General features: G+C 38.6%; 1 protein-coding gene and 1 long non-coding RNA gene across 10 annotated transcripts in view; both read left to right on the top strand.

The window, feature by feature from the left end:
• shep (alan shepard) overlaps nucleotides 1-7,892 on the top strand; it is a 584,228-nt gene extending 576,336 nt beyond the window's left edge. For 5 of the 9 annotated variants that reach the window (XM_065234643.1, XM_065234641.1, XM_065234640.1 and 2 more), the window contains 2 exons: nucleotides 4,664-5,271; nucleotides 5,350-7,892. In XM_065234643.1, the coding sequence (XP_065090715.1) occupies nucleotides 4,664-5,271; nucleotides 5,350-5,490 (749 nt within the window). In that variant the 3' untranslated portion in view covers nucleotides 5,491-7,892. The remainder of the gene's footprint in view (nucleotides 1-4,663; nucleotides 5,272-5,349) is intronic. The other 4 variants (XM_065234647.1, XM_065234645.1, XM_065234646.1 and 1 more) reach the window with 2 other exon arrangements.
• A 3,400-nt stretch (nucleotides 7,893-11,292) lies between these two features.
• LOC135711736 (uncharacterized) lies at nucleotides 11,293-16,993 on the top strand. The gene is made up of 2 exons (XR_010518502.1): nucleotides 11,293-12,180; nucleotides 12,270-16,993. It is a non-coding gene; the product is annotated as an uncharacterized LOC135711736 (long non-coding RNA).
• The last annotated feature ends 1,303 nt before the right edge of the window (nucleotides 16,994-18,296 follow it).

Below are 18,296 nucleotides of genomic sequence, written 5' to 3'. Positions count from 1 at the left end.
TTTTGCATTAGTATAATTGTGTGGCAAGTATAGGGTTACCATATGGTATCCTAAAGGAGGACATGTCCTCCTTTTTCAATAATTATTCTACGTCCTCCTTTTGCCCAAAAATGTCCTCCTTTTTAATTCCAGTAACATATTAATAAAATTGTTTTCAAAAAGCGTTGTTTGCAGAGCTTATTTGTTTAATTATGTCGCAACTTTATCTTATCTAGCAAATGCCATTCGATGGTGGGACTTGGAGTATACTACAGCTGTCAACTCCCCACATTTAGGCTGCTGTCCATTTCGTGAATTTAACCTAAATTTGACGGATGGAATTTTTTTAAATAAACCTGCATATTTCAGACAAACCAGGAATCAATTTTGACAATCAATTTCTCGAAAATCGGACGATCAACAACAGATCGATTTTCGAACATTATATATTATTTTCGAAGAGTCAGTGAAAATTCATCAATTTTTCTGTATTTTTACTTAAATTTGGCATTTCGAAAATAAGTTATAATGTTCGATAAACTCTCTGGTAAATTTAACAGGTTGCTTAGATGTTCCATGTTGGTTTCAATCAGCGATGACATGTATCCTGATTTTTGTACATGATAAAGGCTGGGATGATTTTAAAGCTGTAAAGCTGCAGTTTTCATGCAAATCAGCTAGACGAGAGCATTCCAAGTATCAAACATGAATTATGAAGGCTAGTTTGATGCATTTTTCAGAAGTAAAACTAGAAGATGAATTAAATTAATATCTACCACAAGTTATGAATTGAACCTTAGCAAATCATGAATTTTGTGATAGCGCACATATTATTTAAACGTTTGATAAAAACTCATTGTCCTCCTTTAATGTTAAGAAAAGGAATCATTGTCCTCCTTAATCTCCAAACCTCAAATGAAATGTCCTCCTTTTCAAGTTTTTGATATGGTAAGCCTAGGCAAGTACAATCATACTCTATACCCAGGGAATTCGAGAAATTTTCCAACCCGAAAAATTCGTAGACCGGACTGGGAAGCGAACCCAGCCACCTCCAGCATGGTCTTGCTTTGTAGCTGTGCCTTTACCATCTGAGCTAAAATCAGTTGAATTGGCCACAGCAGTTTTACAGCATTTGCGTGACTCAGCCAAAGTACATATCAGGCATAACATAAGATAACGGCACAAAAGCATTTGTAAACAAACTCTCTAAGACCCTTTACACACGAACCAAAGTACGCCCACGCAAACCAATACCACTTTCGGAAAGGTGATAGGCAAATTTGTCGACCTTCTTCTTCCGGAACTTCTCCGGAACATCCAGGCGAGATTCGCCGATAAAAATCTCCAAGCCCTCTTGGCCACGTCCCGAAACGAAAGGTTCGGATTGCGCTTAAAGTCACCTCCTTGCGTTCACGGGGTCGGTCGTCTTCGCTTTTCTTCCGCTACCAGCTCGCCGCTGGGTCGTCTGGGTCTCCTTGAACGATTTTACCACACGGGACACGGTCGAATTGTCGATTTCAAACTGTTTCGTGATCCACCTATGGAACTGGCCTGAATTTTCCACGACCGTGCCCTTAATTGTGTGTCGAAGCATTTCTTGCTTGGAAGCCATCTCGATAACCACTTGACCGATTGTGACGAGATTTTGCACATGTAAACATTACACTCTGAACTAGTTTTACTCATAATTTCATCATGTTTTACCCATGCAATAAAAAGTTATACACAAAAGATAGTGTTGTATTTTCTTCGAGTGCGAACTTTACTAGATTCAGAATAGAGTACCTTAGATTTGTTTTCCATGCCCTGCCTTTAGAAAATAAGCACCAATCATGTTAGACAGTCCAAATGTCCGAAATAACAATCACGTACCCATAATTTCAAACTGTACATTGGACAATTTTTGACCTATGATTATCTTAAATAAATTAAGATAAATTTGGATGAGTGTTTTTGTATCACATACAATGGTAGAGGCAACCGGTGGAAACAAACGATTTTAAATTGTCTCACTACTTGACTAATGTACCCCATTCTAGTCGAAATTCTAGTACTAAATACACTATGTTTGTTTTGATTCGCTATGAAAATTTGACAAATAAAATGAGGGATTCGTGGATTTTCCTATGTTTCGAGGGGTGCATCGATTAGCTTGGGACCGAAGAGAGTACCAGAGCTGAGCCAAAAAGTTGAGCACTTTTCTTCGAGTCTTAGAGTTACCTCTATGTATCGACTAACTCGATTTGTTTACATTTGTTACTTAGGATTTTTCGAAAAGTTACGCGAGATTTATGCTTTGCTGTCGTGCCTGTCATGTTGCCTACCGACTCACACAAAGCGCTGGGACACGGACTCACTTTACAGCCCTTAAAGACTACCCAGTGGTTTCACCCTCAGCGACCGAGTGTCGTAATATACCAATCGACTCAGTGGGAACCAAGGGAGGGAGGTGGTTGTCAAATACGAACAGTCGTCGCCTACCTCGCATAACTGGTTCCAAACGTAAACAAGCAATAAGAAACCTAAAGAGCCTGAATTTATAAAGAGACGACATGTCAAAATTGGAACGATCGATTAACTGTCAGTCATAGGAAAAGTCATTCCAATTGTGCAGAATACCTGTCAAATGGATAAGATGTCGTATCTTTATAAATTCAGGCTCTTTAAAGAAACCTATAGGGTGTGTTTACGTTTGGAACCATTTTCATACAAGAATGATCAGTAGGCTGAATTTACAGCACCAGTTTAGAAAAAAAAGGATTTCTACAAATACTCAAATCAAGAACAACATGTGAAAAGGGCATACAAGCTTTTATAAACAAACATTCTTATGCCCTTTTCTCGCCACCCATATGACACCAACGCAAACCATCAACATCGCCGGATAGGGGAAGGTTTCCCCTTCCCGATTATGTTGTTAGTTTGCGTGGGCGACCCTCGGTTGGCGAGAAGAGGGCCTACAAAGGTTTGTTTACAAAAAGCTTGTATGCCCTTTTCACATGTGGCTCTTGAAATTTACAAGATTCCGAGACATCGGGAGCTAAATTTTAAGATTCTAAAACTTGAAAAAAAAACTTCAAAACATATAAATTAGTCAAATTTCAAAGGCTTTCGGATATCAGTGGGTAACATATTTTAAGGTAATGTTTTTACAGCAGATTTGTCCTTCGATGCGATTGTCCAACGTTTGGCCTAAATCCGTTTGACATAATGCCGTTTGGCCTAAAGTCATATGACATAATGGATGTTTGGCATAATGGTCAATCAAGAACATTCATTTTTTATTTTTCATTAATGTGAATTTTAGCCATTGGCTAGTTCTTCACAGAAATCCAAGAATATAACAACTTGAAAGAACTGTTCCTGTTTATTCAAAATGTTATGCCAATCGACTGTTATGCCAAAAAACTTTATGCCAAATGACCGTTATGCCAAACGACATTATTCCAAACGACTTTGAGCCAAATGACCTACAACCTTCGATGCATGAGCCAAGTCTTTCGAGTCATATTACCAATTATGTGTTGGGAACTGGTCCGTACTAGTCTGTGTAGTGTTTAACAACCATTGAATGGTCCCATAACTATTGTTTGTCAAAACTGAGTTTCCGTAATACTGGATGAACTCAACAACTTTTTTCTGAAAAAAGTTTCGAAAGACAGCCAAATTTGTTGTCCCATCATATTAGAAGCAATGGTGAGAAGCAAACGTAAAATGCGATTTTATCGGCTTGATGATTTTCGCTACACTGTACCAAAGCATCATCCTCTTTTCGAATGAAACCTCAGACCATTCAAATCGAAACATTGAAATCGCTTTTTCGAATGATAGCTGCAACCGTATGACGGTTGTTTTGTAATCAGATAATGCTCCTCTCGAATGCAGAATGAACATTGATACGAGAAGCGAACGGAACTCAGTTGAAATATGTAATGCTCTATGTAGAATGATTTTTATCTCAAATTGAAATGCGTATGGTATTGGTTCAGCCCCATAACGCAAATTATTCAAAACAATGATGTAAATAATTCTATCGACCGTCATTTGCTGATCTGAGCTGACAAACGAGGTGGAAATATTGTTATCGCTATCAGAAGTGGTACGAACATTGGAACCGAAGATCGTCTATTTTGTGGTGGAGGAAGTTTCTTATACCAACAAACGATTTTTGTATCCATGATGGAATGGCTGTTCATGGATATTCAATATGGAAATGTAGTCTTAAATTGTTGTCCTCTGAGTGCTGTATGTTTTACAGCCAATTTACCAATAAATATCATCCTTTATTTGGATGACAGTCATATGGATGCTCATCAGCCGATGACGAATTCAACCATAAGGCAATCGGCAATATTGTTAAAGGGCTCGACCAATGCAATAATCATTCGAAGTATGTATTGCGGATGTTTTCGTTCAGTGTATGGAAGGGGCTTGTGAAGTGCGGCAGTATGCAACATTCTGAGTTTTGTCGAGGTTTTAAAACATTCGTCATGGGCTGCAAGACTTTGAAAAACCCCAAATGCTACTCGCACGTTTGAATTAGTTTGATTGGAGGAAAATTAATGGAATGCGAAACGAGCTGTCCAAAACAGTAAATCGGAGTCAAATTCAATGTTTATTATTTAAGGATACCGGTTGCCATTTGTCTAATTCGAACCGCCTTTTTGTATCCTTCCCGCAACAGGTGTCGGTTTCGCCCGGATGGAATCGCGGGAAAAGTGCGAACAGATTATCCAGATCTTCAACGGTACTCAGCTGCAGGGCGCCAAGGAACCGCTGCTAGTGAAATTCGCCGACGGTGGCTCGAAGAAAAAGAACCCCTTCAAGAGTCCAGATCCGAACGCACGGACCTGGCGTGACGGTGCCGAAGGTATTCCGGTGACGTATGATCCGAACCTACAGCAGAACGGAATCGGCGTGAACGTGGGTGCCCACATCGGTATGCCGTACGGACGGTTCAGTGCTCCGCAAGTGGGCGGCTATGCCGTTCCCGGTTCCCAGTGGGTACCGAGCTATATGATGACCCAACCGATGGCGCAGGTTGACGATCAGGTTGGTTGCGTGGGGAATCATCTTAAAAATCTGCCTAACACTCTTATTTCGGCTCTTTATTTACAGCAGTACATGCAAATGCAGGCACCACATCTTAGCGTCGGTACGCCCTACAAAACGGATACGGTCACGAATGTACAGCCAAGGGGCGTGTCGATGATCATGTCCAGTGATAACCCGGCGGCAGGTGTCCCGTACGGGATGATGCCGCAGCTCACAACGCTACAGATTGGATCGTCGGTAAGTACTCTAGAGTCAATTTCCGATTACTGGGCGAGGCTAAGATCTAATTCCCGTGAACAACACCCACAACTACAGTACATCAGTCCGACATACCCGTACTACGCACCCACTCCGTCGATCATCCACACGATGCAGATGGGTGACTCGGAGCAGGTCAGCACGGCTGCCTCTCCGGACGAGGCATACACCACACAGTATCAGCATGCTCCGAAGTAGAGTCCCGGATCCGGTGCCATCCACCAGATCTAGAACGGGAATCATCATCACAAACGCAACCGCCGCCAGTTGGAGAAGAAGAAGAAGAAGAAGAAGTATGAGGAGGAGGAGTAGTAGTTTCCAGTCATCGTCATCGTCGCTACGTCGTCGTCGTCGCAAAATCCGCCGCCTCAGTTTAACAAAATCATAGAAACAGCCTCAACCGATAACAACAACAACAACAACAACAGCAAAATCTACAGTTATGGTTCTAAGTCAAAGTGGGAGAGCAAGTTGAAATATTTCTGAAGCGAGGAATTTATTGGAACAACTAACTGATAGTAATGCCAAACAGAGAAGAAGATCGTAAGTGAACTTTGACACAAAAGGTTCCGTAGCAATTGACATTTGTTAAGGGATTTGGGACATTCGGGGTTCAGAAACTCTCAGAGCAGCCTTGAGAGTCGACACACACAGACACACACAAACACTTACACACACACATTACACACAAACAAAACACACAGAGAAGAAAAACCGATACCTCATCAGAGACGAGATACATAACGCTGTTTTTTACATAAGACTTGAAAAAAAACACAATTCAGAGAATTCCAGAACGAGAAATCGAACTTCGATGCATGAGACGAACCTAAAGACGTGTGCTTAAACCTAGGAACGGAGGAATTCGACCTGCTTTACAGGATTGCGTGTGTGTTGAAAGTTTATGTTCTTTACTACATTTGTTTTGCTGGAATTATGAGCGAACAGTTTAGACTACCAATACCACCGATCGTCACCAGGAGTGAACATCGATTTTGGTTAATGACTGTTACTTTTTTTAAGTATTTGTCTTACATTTCTTCCAAACGATAAGAAATAAATATTGTTGAACTAAAATGTCCCAGAAAAATAAATAAATCAGGAAACCGTTTCATTCAGTTTGTTTGCACCGCTGGAACAGAACGCACTTGATCAAATGGTTGCGAACCGCTGTAAGCAAACCGACTGCACTCGGAAAACTCGTCACGTAGTTTCCACGTGAAATTTCACGTGTCGAAAATTTGGCACGCACTTTGCAGGTGGAAAATGCGGGATATTCTTTTATTGTATGAAATCTTCTGCTCCGAGATACCCAAAAAAAAAAGAATTCAGCGGAAATAAGTCCCTATTTTTGTTTGTTAAGTTTTTACAGTTGCTTTTTTTAATTATTATTTACTTCCCCTTGTCCCCTCTGATTCAAGAAAATCCTTATTTATTTCACCTTCTCTCTGCGGCAGCAGAGAGTAACGTCTGTTGAGAGAATTGAAAGCTCGAAATCAAGCAAAAAAAATAAGAAGAAAACTACCAACGATAAAGTTTCCTATAAAATCGACGATGAGAGCGAATAAAAGTGAGCGAGAAACCAAATAGAAGAAAAACGAAAAAGAGTTGAAGCAGGAAATTTTCTCGAAAACGGCTTCCACTGACTAACAACTATTTGTGCAGTGAGAGCACGGAGGAGTCTTTTATTTAAAAAAAAAATGAGGAAGGTAGCGAAGCTAGGAAGGAAAACCGCTGAAATGATTCCCAATTTTTCCTCTGATTTTGATAGATTGCAAGAGAAAAGAATTTAGAGAGAGTTGCTTTTTTCTAGGATAAATTTTTAATTTATTTTTTGTTGGTTAAGAAAAGAGTGCGGAATGAGATGTTTGAGGTTAGGAACATTTTTTTTATATAAAACTGTGAAATCGAAGAATACGAGGGGCACATGTTGCACGCAAGCAAGCGCTCGGATCGGAAAGGACGAAAGGAAAGAAAATGCAAAAAGAATGCTAGTTCATAATTTTAGTTTTTAGTTCTTAGATAGACCGATTTAAAAATTTACAACTTAGGAGAACATGAAAACACCCAGCCACACACACACACACACATTGAATTGAAAAGTGGTTCGCAAAGTGTGAAGGACAGTGGAAAGAAGAGATGAAAAATGATGAGCAGATAAGCGCTCGAGGACAACGGAAAAGAGATAGGCAGTTTTATCAAATTAAAAGTTTCTTTTCTAAGATTTTTTTTTTTTTTGATTTAGTTCTAATTTTTTGTAGTTTTTAAGTGATAAGAAAAAGAAACCAGAAACTGGATTGTTTGTAAGGCGAAGAATGAAAAGCAAGCGCGCTGAAGCAGAGGAACAGAAAGTGAATGCAAGAGGTGTGAATGAATGTGTCAGATAGGAGATCTAATTTTTTTTTTGCAATGGAAAGCAGGACGAATAGGAAGGGAAAATAATTGATTTTTTTTTGTTTTGTAGTAGAATCTAACCGTAAGCACGAAGGAAAATTTTCTGAAAACGATTGAATAAAAAAGTGACTCAGTGTGTGTTGGTGTAGGCAATGGATGCTACACCCTGCACTGATGAAGCGAAGCGATTCAAGCAAAAACACAAATTCGCGGTTAATTCATTTTTAATTAGTAATCGATAAATTTGCTCTCTCCGTCGATGACGTTGTAAAAAACATTTTTTTTTTGTTTCGACGACGGATAAGGAATACAAATGAGATGAGAGCAAGAGAATAACCGGAAAGAAAGTGTCCCAAGAATCAATCAGCCATCGCGTTGCCGCCGGCGGTGGAAAAGCGGAAGTTCCTTCCTGGAAAACTGTGCGGTCCGGTACGGAGCTGTAATTCAAGAAGAAACTCCAATGGAAGGGGAATCATTATTGCGCAAAGGTAGAGCGCATAGAAGACGTGTAAGTAGTTTGTACTTTCTTTTTATCATTTCCGCTTTTCCCTGTGGGTATCATTAGCTATTCCAGTCGGTTTTTTTTTCCATTGCATTTTTGTCACCTTCACGGGAGTTTTCTGGTGTGAAGTGGTGGCACGTTAATGATGCTTAGGACGACCGAAGTAATTACGACGTCGATTATGCTGGTCAAGATTGGAATGATGCTTTAATAACTTGATTTGTAAGGCAAAACATCTTTTGACTGGCTGGTATTTCAATGTTGATAATGTGATATTTACGTTGTGACCCAAATTACATTTACAATTACAATTTACGATGCTTCCTTTTCGTCGTCGGGTCTCGCAAGAAGGTGATGTTGTAGTTGAAGAAACGGCCCTTGATCATCAGCTTGCACATGCTTGCATTGGTACATCTCATCCAGCCAGCGAATCCAAACATAAAAAGCAACCACCGATACAGGCAAAATTACATGACAAACTCGCTCTGTAAAGCGAACCCCACACGTATCAATATATTGACGTATTATTGACCATAATATTGATGATGTGAATACAGAATTCTTGTCAATACCGATGTATTGACGTCAGTATTTAATGTATTGACAATACGATTATTGTCAATAAAAGCAAACGTGTAGGGTCCACTTAAAATAGCTCGATTGGAGTGGTAGCCTGCTTTGTTGCAATATATACGCTTAGCTTGATCTGAATCGAGAAAAGTCATATAAAAAAAAATCCCATTAACACACGTGTATCATCTTCGGCTTTACTTCGTGAAGCAGCTTGCTAACAATTTGCTCGTTTTCTCCTACCGCCCCGAGTGAGTTGTGTCGCACGGGCTGCTTGTCATGAAAAAAAAGGAAGAAGATTATATCATTATTGCTTTCCACTTCTGACATAGCGTTATCATTCGGTTCGTTGATCGCTTGTCATGTTGTCATTTGGAGATATGTATTTTTGATTCCTTGCATCCAGCACTACAAAGTCAGTCCCCAACTCGATGGTGGTGCCACAGCTCTGGTAGAAGGTAGCCGCTTGATGCTCACTTTTTCATCGTCCAGCATAGTTCCTGCAACGCTACGACTTCGAAGTTACGGGGTTAAAGCTCGTCGTATATTATCCTATAATAACCTTGATGAATGAAGTTGTCGGACCGGTCTGCTGAACTATGTTGCCAGGTTCACTGCAAATGTGAGGGTGGCCTAATGAATTTCTGCAGGTCTGAGGGTCTCTGAAGACAATGGCCCTTATTACCGATGTCACTTCTGGAGAATCGAACAGTCTTGAGGAATTCCCTCTCAAACTTCGAACAACTTACCAGCACGACAACCTCAACCGAAGACAGTGAAGGGAACAGTACTCTCGTGAAAACTCACGCCGAGTACACCCACCAGAACCTAGTGATATGCACACAATCAAAACAATAAAACCAATACTTGTCACTTAGATATATGTTGATCAACTTTTCCAATACAGAATCATTTTATAATGTTTCTCCTCTTCGTCCTAACTGCCAAGCAACCTGGTGAACCAGTGATTGCTAACTCTTCTTATCCTACTGCCAAGCGAAAGCTCTCTTCTAACGCTGCTCACTGCCCCGTAACGTGGGTAGATCACCTTTTCGTGGTACGTTGCGGGATGTAAGATCTACCACCAATTCCTAGTCCTGACTACTTCAAACTACGGGAACTGAATTTTTCAGTAATCCAAGGAACATATCTTAGTCCTTGTTACTTTTATGCCTTGTTGATAGTGACAAGACTCGGCTTCGTCTACCGAGGATGATCTTGGAACAAAGAAAAAAATGAGTTAGTTAGTCTTCATCTATGTGATTCCTAATCTTCTATTCGTTGTTCCCTAGTTTGAAGTGGTCATACCTTAATTTTGTTGCTAAGGAATCCAATTTTTACTGACAAAGGGGCGCGCCCTTGGAGAGTGTTTCAACACTCCGAAGGGTATAAATAGTGGGACCTTTCAATTAAGGGCCATGCACATTAGATCCGTTTGCGTTGCGTTGATGTAAATTTGACAGTTGGACAATAGATTTAGCTGTCACTTTGCAGCAACGCGTCCGATCCTGATCTAATGTGCGTGGGCTTGAGAGTCGGATCCTTGCGATAAATCGAAGACAACAAATCAAGAAGACTGGCAACTCTTCCATTTTCTCATACGAACGCTATGAGACAGGTACAATCGCGTCATCTGCCGCTCAAAGGTAAATGCTTCGAACGAATTTGATAGCAAAGATTACATCCTCAGAAGAAGGGTTTGTGTATTTGCTCATTTTTCTATGCGTTGCTTCCACCTTCACCCAAGCGCAGCGCTGTCGCTTGGATTCTGGCAAAGTTGCCAGTCTTCTTGATTTGTTGTCTTCGGATAAATGCAAGAGTGGCAACTGTAAAAAAATCGAATACTTCATCATTTCTCAATAGTGACATGCACACTAAACTAAGGACACGGGATATACTACAATAGATCAATTTACTGGTCGGAGTAGTGTTAGGTCCCGAACAGAGGAAAAATAACGCTGCTCGCTGCCGACCTCTCAGCTCTTAAACAAAAGCTCATTTTTCTCTCTCCTTTCTATCTGCCAACGTTAAAAATAAAGACGAGGAAATTGTCTGGTTTATACCATATCAACAACTTCACGGTGAAGTGACAACTTATCACTCACGGTGAAGTACGAGGCTTAAAGCCTGGTACGCAGCTGAAAAGAAAACGGAAAAGTAATTTTAAATTTGACAGCTATAGTCTGCTAAATTTTGAGATTATAGGGAGATGTGGTCAAATTGTAAAATCAACACTTATTAGTGTTTATGTTGTTTAAATGCATCCAAAACATCAGTTTTGCAATAAACGCCAACATTACCTAACGGAATAATTGATCAGACCATTATTCCGGAAGGAAAGTGAAATTGCATTCAGAATGCGCCACCTTCATGTCGATCACGATACTAATGTAATCGATCAAAGATCCGATTTCTTTTGAACTGCGTACTGGGTCAAGAAATGCTGAGGAAAAGTAATTTCTTTTGCATTCCGTGTCCTATCCGGTAGCACATAAAAACGTCATTACTTTTCAGCTGCGTACCAGGCTTAAGCCGAGAACACATTCGTGGAAGCTCCAGAAAAACATGGAACATGTTCAGAGAAATTTGTAGCTCAATATCACTTCCCCGGTTGTTCTGTGTACTTGTCCTGCGTTTTCTTAATTATAGTCACTTTGAAACATTATTAAGAGAATTTTAGAAATTTTGTGGAGATTTTAGAATGTACTCTAGGGCTAACACCAATATATTTCAGAGACAATTTCCAAGGGAGATTAGGGAAGAAAGTATTTTTACTATTAGTTCTCAGAGAATTCTGAGGATAATTCTAAATGAATTATGAAAAGACATTCATACGAGTTCCGAGTAAAGTTCCTAAAAAATTCCGAGAAGAGATCCTATGGTATCTAATTCTGAGGGCATAATTCCAACGGAATTTTGAAGCCTGTTCCAAGGGAAATCCCAGAATAATCTAAAGCGAATTGAATTCTAATGATAATTCCTAGAGAATACTGAGGAAAGGTTCATGCGGATTCTGCGAGAGTATTCGCATGTTCATGTTTTCATTCACCCGCTCTCACTCACTCTGGATATACTGTACGCTCAATCGGGGATGCTCAATCTCGAACAAAAACGTAATCCGTAGGCTCCCAGAGAGCACCACATGCCAATTCATCCTCTCGCTTGAGCGCTCTCCTCTCACTTGGTGAGTTTTTATTTGCTTCTTCCTTATTTCTCTCTCGGAGTGAGGGCAGACCAGCTCATAGGGCCAAGAGTGTTTACTGAACTCTGTGAATTTGACGGGTTTCGTCAAGCCTGCCGTTTATCTTCATCAAGATTTTTTGCATTGGAAACGAATCCACAAGACACGTGTTGCTCATGTACCATTTCTTCGCTCGTTCCGTATCTTTTCCGGAGTGATCCCGCTTTATCCTTATCAACAGGTAAATATAGTTTTGTCTCATTTCTTATATTTTCCTTCATTTCGCCCATATTTTTTAATTTATCTGTATTTTGTTTCATTTTTTTTTAGCATGATTTTCAACGCGCATTCTATCCCATGCAACATTCGCTCAAGCAAACTAGAAACAGTCAGTCACTGAGAATACGCTGCAACACAAATGATGACACACAAATCAAGCAAAACTTCCGAGAAATGAACAGCAAAAATTGTGCCTTTCACAATTTTTCTTTCTCTCTATCTAAAAAAAAACACGTCTGAAATGGTATTTTTTTTCTCACTCAAGCACGCACCCTTGCACGCAACTCACAGCGTAAATCTACGTCATCAAAGAATGAGAAAGCAAAAATTCTAAAATGCGAGCAAACGACACGAGAAGAAAGATCAATCTAAATTTAAAAACAGATGAAAAGTGCTATAGCGGAAAAAGCTAAACCTAACTGCTGCTAAGTAAACAAAACGGAAATCTTAAAAGCTAATTCAAGCAAAATAAAACAAGAAAAGAGACAACACTCAACTCAACAATTTTTCTACACAAATATTTTTGAAAGTCCCCTTTTGTCGAATTGTTATAATGCAAGCACGAGCAAGTGATGCAAATGCAAGCGAAAATAAAGTGCGAGAAGGAAAACCGCGAAACACAGAAACTGAGACAAATATGAATGTATGAGGAAAGTTGTTATTTTCACCTCGTCGAAAAATGAAGAAAAACAGAAATCTATATAGGGAATATTAAACAAAGCAAACAAATAAGAAATCACAAACAAATCTAAAGGAATAACAAACGAGTCAACAGCAAAAACAACAACAGCAACAACAACAACAACAACTACAGCAACCAAATAAACAAAAATCAAGATGATATATTTTCGAGAAATCAATGTCAACAAATGCGTGTAAAGGTTTGGACCCGGGTAAAAGAAAACGAAAAAAAAAAATAACAAGATTAGCACTTGGAGTGCTCACGTTCGAAGTTGAAGAAAAAAATAAGAAGGCATATGCGAAGAAGACAGGACTCTCCGGGTCCTGAACTACAAAACTGAACTGTTCATTAGGTTTTATACGTAATAAAAAAGGGTAACTCTCGTCAAGTGAGATAAAACAAATGTAAAGAAGTGACGTCACCAGGAAACAAGACTTAAATCCCATTTTAGTACCCAACCATCAGAGTGTATCAAATAGAAGAAGGAGAGGTGTCCGCACTTATTTCTCTGTCCCACCCAATGCGCGATCGAAATTGCTGAACCGTGAGCGTGCAACTCAGTATGTTACTGTAATTCAGTTCCTCTCACTCTCTATCTCTCTCTCTGTATACGCCATCCGCCGCAGTTGGTGCGGGTTTAGTACAACTGGTAGCAGGGGTCTGTACTAAGATAAGAAAACGAAAGTGAAGGTTTATCGGAGCGAATCTCTTGCCCTAAAGTTGTGTCCGTTTTACTGCGACAACCGGTGTGTACTAATAGTAATAATCAAGCGATTTATCGATTATTTATTGCATATATACACAATATAGGACGATTATTATTTTAGAACATAAATGATTAAAAAAAAAACGGAAAAGAGGAAAACCGCTATGTGATAGTATTTCCAAACTGTGATACGAATATTATTTTTTGTTTGTTTATTCGACGGAAAAGAGAAAGTCATCAATATTGTATTGTATAGCTTATTTATCGACAAGGTAAAAGAAAACGAAAGAGAAATATTCATAAGGTGTACTAATCCACTTAATCAACGCTCTAGTCCACGAATCACACTCACATACACACTTATCTCGTTTTTTGCTAGCTACTCTTGGAGACTTGTTTGATAATGATTGTAATATATCTACTTATTGGATGCAAAGCGGAAGGAAAGGATTTTTTCATAGGTGTGTCGTATCGCTCACTGTTCTCTCGATTTTCAGGGACGATTTTTAAACGTAAGTAACGTAATATTCAAATTATATACCAAACTAAAGGAATTTTAGTGCACACTGGCCCGCAGAAAGGGGAAGAAATTTCGCTTCGTTTTCCGGCACAGCCCACGACCGCTGATTGTACTAAAACCGAGTCTCCCTCCCCCCCTCCAGATCCGCCTCCTCTCTCATGGAACAACCATCCTCGTTCACCACACTTTAGTTGGTAGTGTAAAGAGACTAAATCGCCAAACTTTAAACTGACAAACTTATACTTTTGTCTAAATGTCATTGATTTATAAACTGTACTAAAAATCACTGCTGAATCTATTCGAAATGAACAAAAAAAAAACAAAGAAAACCACTTCACACAAACTATAAACTAGAGAAAAATGAAAAGACAACTTGAGAATCTTCCATCTTCGAAAACACTTAACGAGAACACTATTAAGGAAAGTATACAATAAATAACTTTATTAAAAATAAATATTAAAAATGAGAAAGTTATGAAAAATGAACAAAACTGACTGAACATATATTAAAAAAAAAATCTGCAAGCAAAGACGCAACATGGGCAAACTAACAGAAAACACTCTCACACAAAACACACAGAAGCGCTAATTGTTGAAGTTGTATAAACAAAATAAATGTCTGACGGTGCAGCAACCCTCTGGTCATCACTAATATTTTAAGCTATATTTTCTTATTTATTGAAGGAAAGAGGAAAATCTAAAACAAAACCCAATCAAGATTAGTGATGAAACACGCAGAGAGCGAAAGAGACAACAAATCAGACTATTTTACTTATACATTTAGTACGGAAGGAGCGATCACCTTGAAAAAACACAAAAGCAAAAAATAAAAACAAACGAACGACTGTACTCTTATACACTCACACTCACACAAATGCATACATTCACAAAAACGAGAACGAGAGCAAGAGAGATGATTCTTCAAACCAAACTGAACAAAGATGAACCCATTACATTTACACTCTATTGCAGAGGAAAGGTCTTTAGTTTTACTAACAAAAAAAAAAAGGTATATATATATAGAAACCCAAACGGCAAAGAAAAACGAAACCCGTAGCTGAAAACGGAAAATGAACAAACACAAAGGAAAAATCTTGAACATACACACAAAAATGAATCAAAAAAACCATTATAGAAAGTGGCACGGTTTCGCACGTGACTTTTTTTGGAACCATTTACCTTTTATCCCAGTAAAAGCAGTTACGGAACAAAGACAAAAGAACAGTAGAGAAACAAATCAAATGAGCAAAAATGCAAGGAAACAAACTTGCAAAACTCCTCCCTAGAATGTGTTGTTTTCCCAAAAAGCATCCAACACCGAATGCACACCGATAAAAAAAAAACTCCCGAACTATTCTCCATATTTTTTGTTTGCGATGAGATGATTGAAAAAAAAAATCAAGCTACTTTGATCATTGAGTTGCTGTCAAATTGACAGCTCCAAAGTTGTCATTGTTTATTGCGTCAACAAAAAAAAAATGTAAGGAAAATCTCCGTTCTGACAAGAGCTACATTTTATTGTTTTTGTCTGTCACACCTTCATAACTATTAAATTGAATTATTGATCGAAGGAAAAAAAATGTTTTTGCAAGTTGATATGTTTAAGCGAACAAAAAAAAACTGTAGGTGAAATGAAAATGTAGGCAAAAAGAGCAGTAGCAGTAGAATAGGATGAGAAATGGAGAAAAATGCAGAGGATTAAGTAGCTGAAATGAAAAAAAACAGTAGCTTTAGGCTTAAGAAAAAAAACAACTAGCTGTTAAGTAAAAACCAACCACATACACACACACACACGCAGACAGACACACTAATGAAAACGTGAACGCAGTGCGACAGACAGGAGGAAGTAGGAATAAAAAATGAAATGATTTTTGATAGTTTGTAAGGAGATATTTAGGATAAAAAATTGTTTAGACTAGGAAAGCTGAATGCAAACTCCGAATGAAAATCCGACTTGATTGTGTTCCGTTGTTGAGACTTTCATTTTCCTAACAAAAAAAAAAGTTACTGTATTTTCAAACCAACATGCGCTGATGATTCCTAACACTTGAAACCAAATACAGAAACACTTACGACGCATGCATTGGAAACGAGCCGCAGTGCAGTAATCTTCCATTTACCAATCACATTTTCTTCGGTTTCCTTCGTTTGAAATCGCGAGCGGGGCTTCCACCTTCACGGCCACTGAGAGTACCCTAACTCAGTAGCTGAGTCGAATTCGACTCCAACGGGCAAAAAGTGGGTTGAGTAACATTTTCCTCGACTTTCCAGGAAAAACTTCTTGATTATAGAGTCGAGAAGCAGTTTTTCCTGGGCAAAGTGTGGACAATTTGACTCATTTTCTGAACAGTAATCTCACTTTTTGCGCTTTTGAGTCGACTCAGCTACTGAGATACTCTCATTGACCGTGTTCGTTTAAACTGTTTTTGTTTTCAAATTTACCTCATTATATGCACAAGAAAAATAAACGCGATGCGAGATGTAGAGAAAGGACGGCCGGTAGAGGTCAATAATCATGAAGTGTTTTTCCCTCCCGATTGTTGTATTTGTTTCCCAAATTTCCGTTTCGTTCGATAAAAGAGGAAACGTTTTAAATTGAGCGCGATTAAACGAAATTCAAACACAAACAAAAAGAGTTGAAAACAATGCCCACGATCGATCGACTAGAGAAAACGTAAAAAAAAGAAAGAAATGGAAATCCAGTGGAGACGGATTGAGTTTTAGGGTTAATGATGTTAAATGAAAAAAAAGAACTTAGCATTAAAAAATGATGAAAAACTAGATGAAAAAAAAAAGATTTTTTAGGGTTAAGTGATGAAAACAAAACAAAACAAAAAACTTGATGAAAAAATACAAAAAAAAACAAAGTGAAAAGCAAACAAAAAAGGTTTACAAAAATAAACCCACAAAAAAAACTTAGCGGAGAGTAGGGATAAGAGGAAATGGGATGTAGCGAAAAAAAAAGAAATAAAATTGAGCGCAAAATGTCGAAATAAGCAAGAAGAAGGCGAAGAAGAAGGAGAAGAAGGAAACATGAAAATTACTTTTAAGTGAAACACAGAGAAAGAAAAAAAAAAGAGAAAACTCTTCTATAGCTTCTAAGTGAAATGGAAAAAAGGAAAAGAAGATGAAAACAGAAGAAACTAGCTTTTAAGTGAAAACAGAAAAACTGAAAGAAAACTGCAAGAAAATAAAAAGCGATGAAAAAATGGCTTGTCGGCACTTGAATGCAATATCACAATGCTTCCCTGCCGAGTAGGATTTCGAACGAATTTTGTTTAAACTAATATACTGACTATAATCGCATATCAGTCCCATATGAATTTTCGTCCATTTTGAGGTAACAACGCTATCCACTGCGAGCCTCTGTCAATTGGCATCTACTTTCTACAGACTTTGATCGTGAAAGATGTGAAAACAACATCAAGTCAGTTTGTCCCATCAAGCAAAGTAATCGCATATCAGCCCCATCCTGAAATACAATCGTCCAGAGAACAAATTACAGTTCTGCTTTTTGAGTTGCCATATTTTTCACTGATATTGCAAAACATGCAATTTTTAATGCATCTGATTTTAACTTGAAAAAAATATTAATAAATTTTACTATGATTTTTCAAATATTTATATGGGAATTGCTCTTCGTAACTTTTACAGCCATTTCTCAATGCCTACTTGTTCCATATGGGACTGATATGCGATTATAGGCAGTATATGCGACAACCAGTAATGACAGGAGGAACCTTGAGAAAAGCCGGTCCTATTGCCCCTTCAGGCCCCTTCTGTTAATCTCGCAGATCAGCACCCGGTGACAGTCATTTCGAGCCTTAGTCGGATTTAAACATTACATCATCGTTGCTTTCATTTTTCCTTTAGGAGCATGTCAACATGTCCTGTCTATAAATTTGACGTAAAACGCGAAGCATCTAAATTAACTCACATGAGAGATTCATTTTTATCATACTCGTAACCTGCCTAATTGTACAAAAATATGATCCTCTGATCGAATGAAACCTCAGACCACGGTGATGTAAATCATTCTACCGAACGCTATCCGCTATAAGTGGTGGTGCGAACATTAGTTAAGGGTAATCAACTCTGTACATTGTACCGAAACACATCGAGGCACACAGATCGGTACGTCATGGCACACGATGACACAAAATAAAATAT

Source organism: Ochlerotatus camptorhynchus, unplaced genomic scaffold, assembly GCF_037179485.1.
Source record: "Ochlerotatus camptorhynchus isolate MF236.1 unplaced genomic scaffold, CSIRO-AGI_Acam_v1.1 ptg000434l, whole genome shotgun sequence".
NCBI lineage: Eukaryota > Metazoa > Arthropoda > Insecta > Diptera > Culicidae > Ochlerotatus > Ochlerotatus camptorhynchus.
Note: the sequence above shows the minus strand (reverse complement) of the source record. Positions and strands in the feature narration are given on the sequence as shown.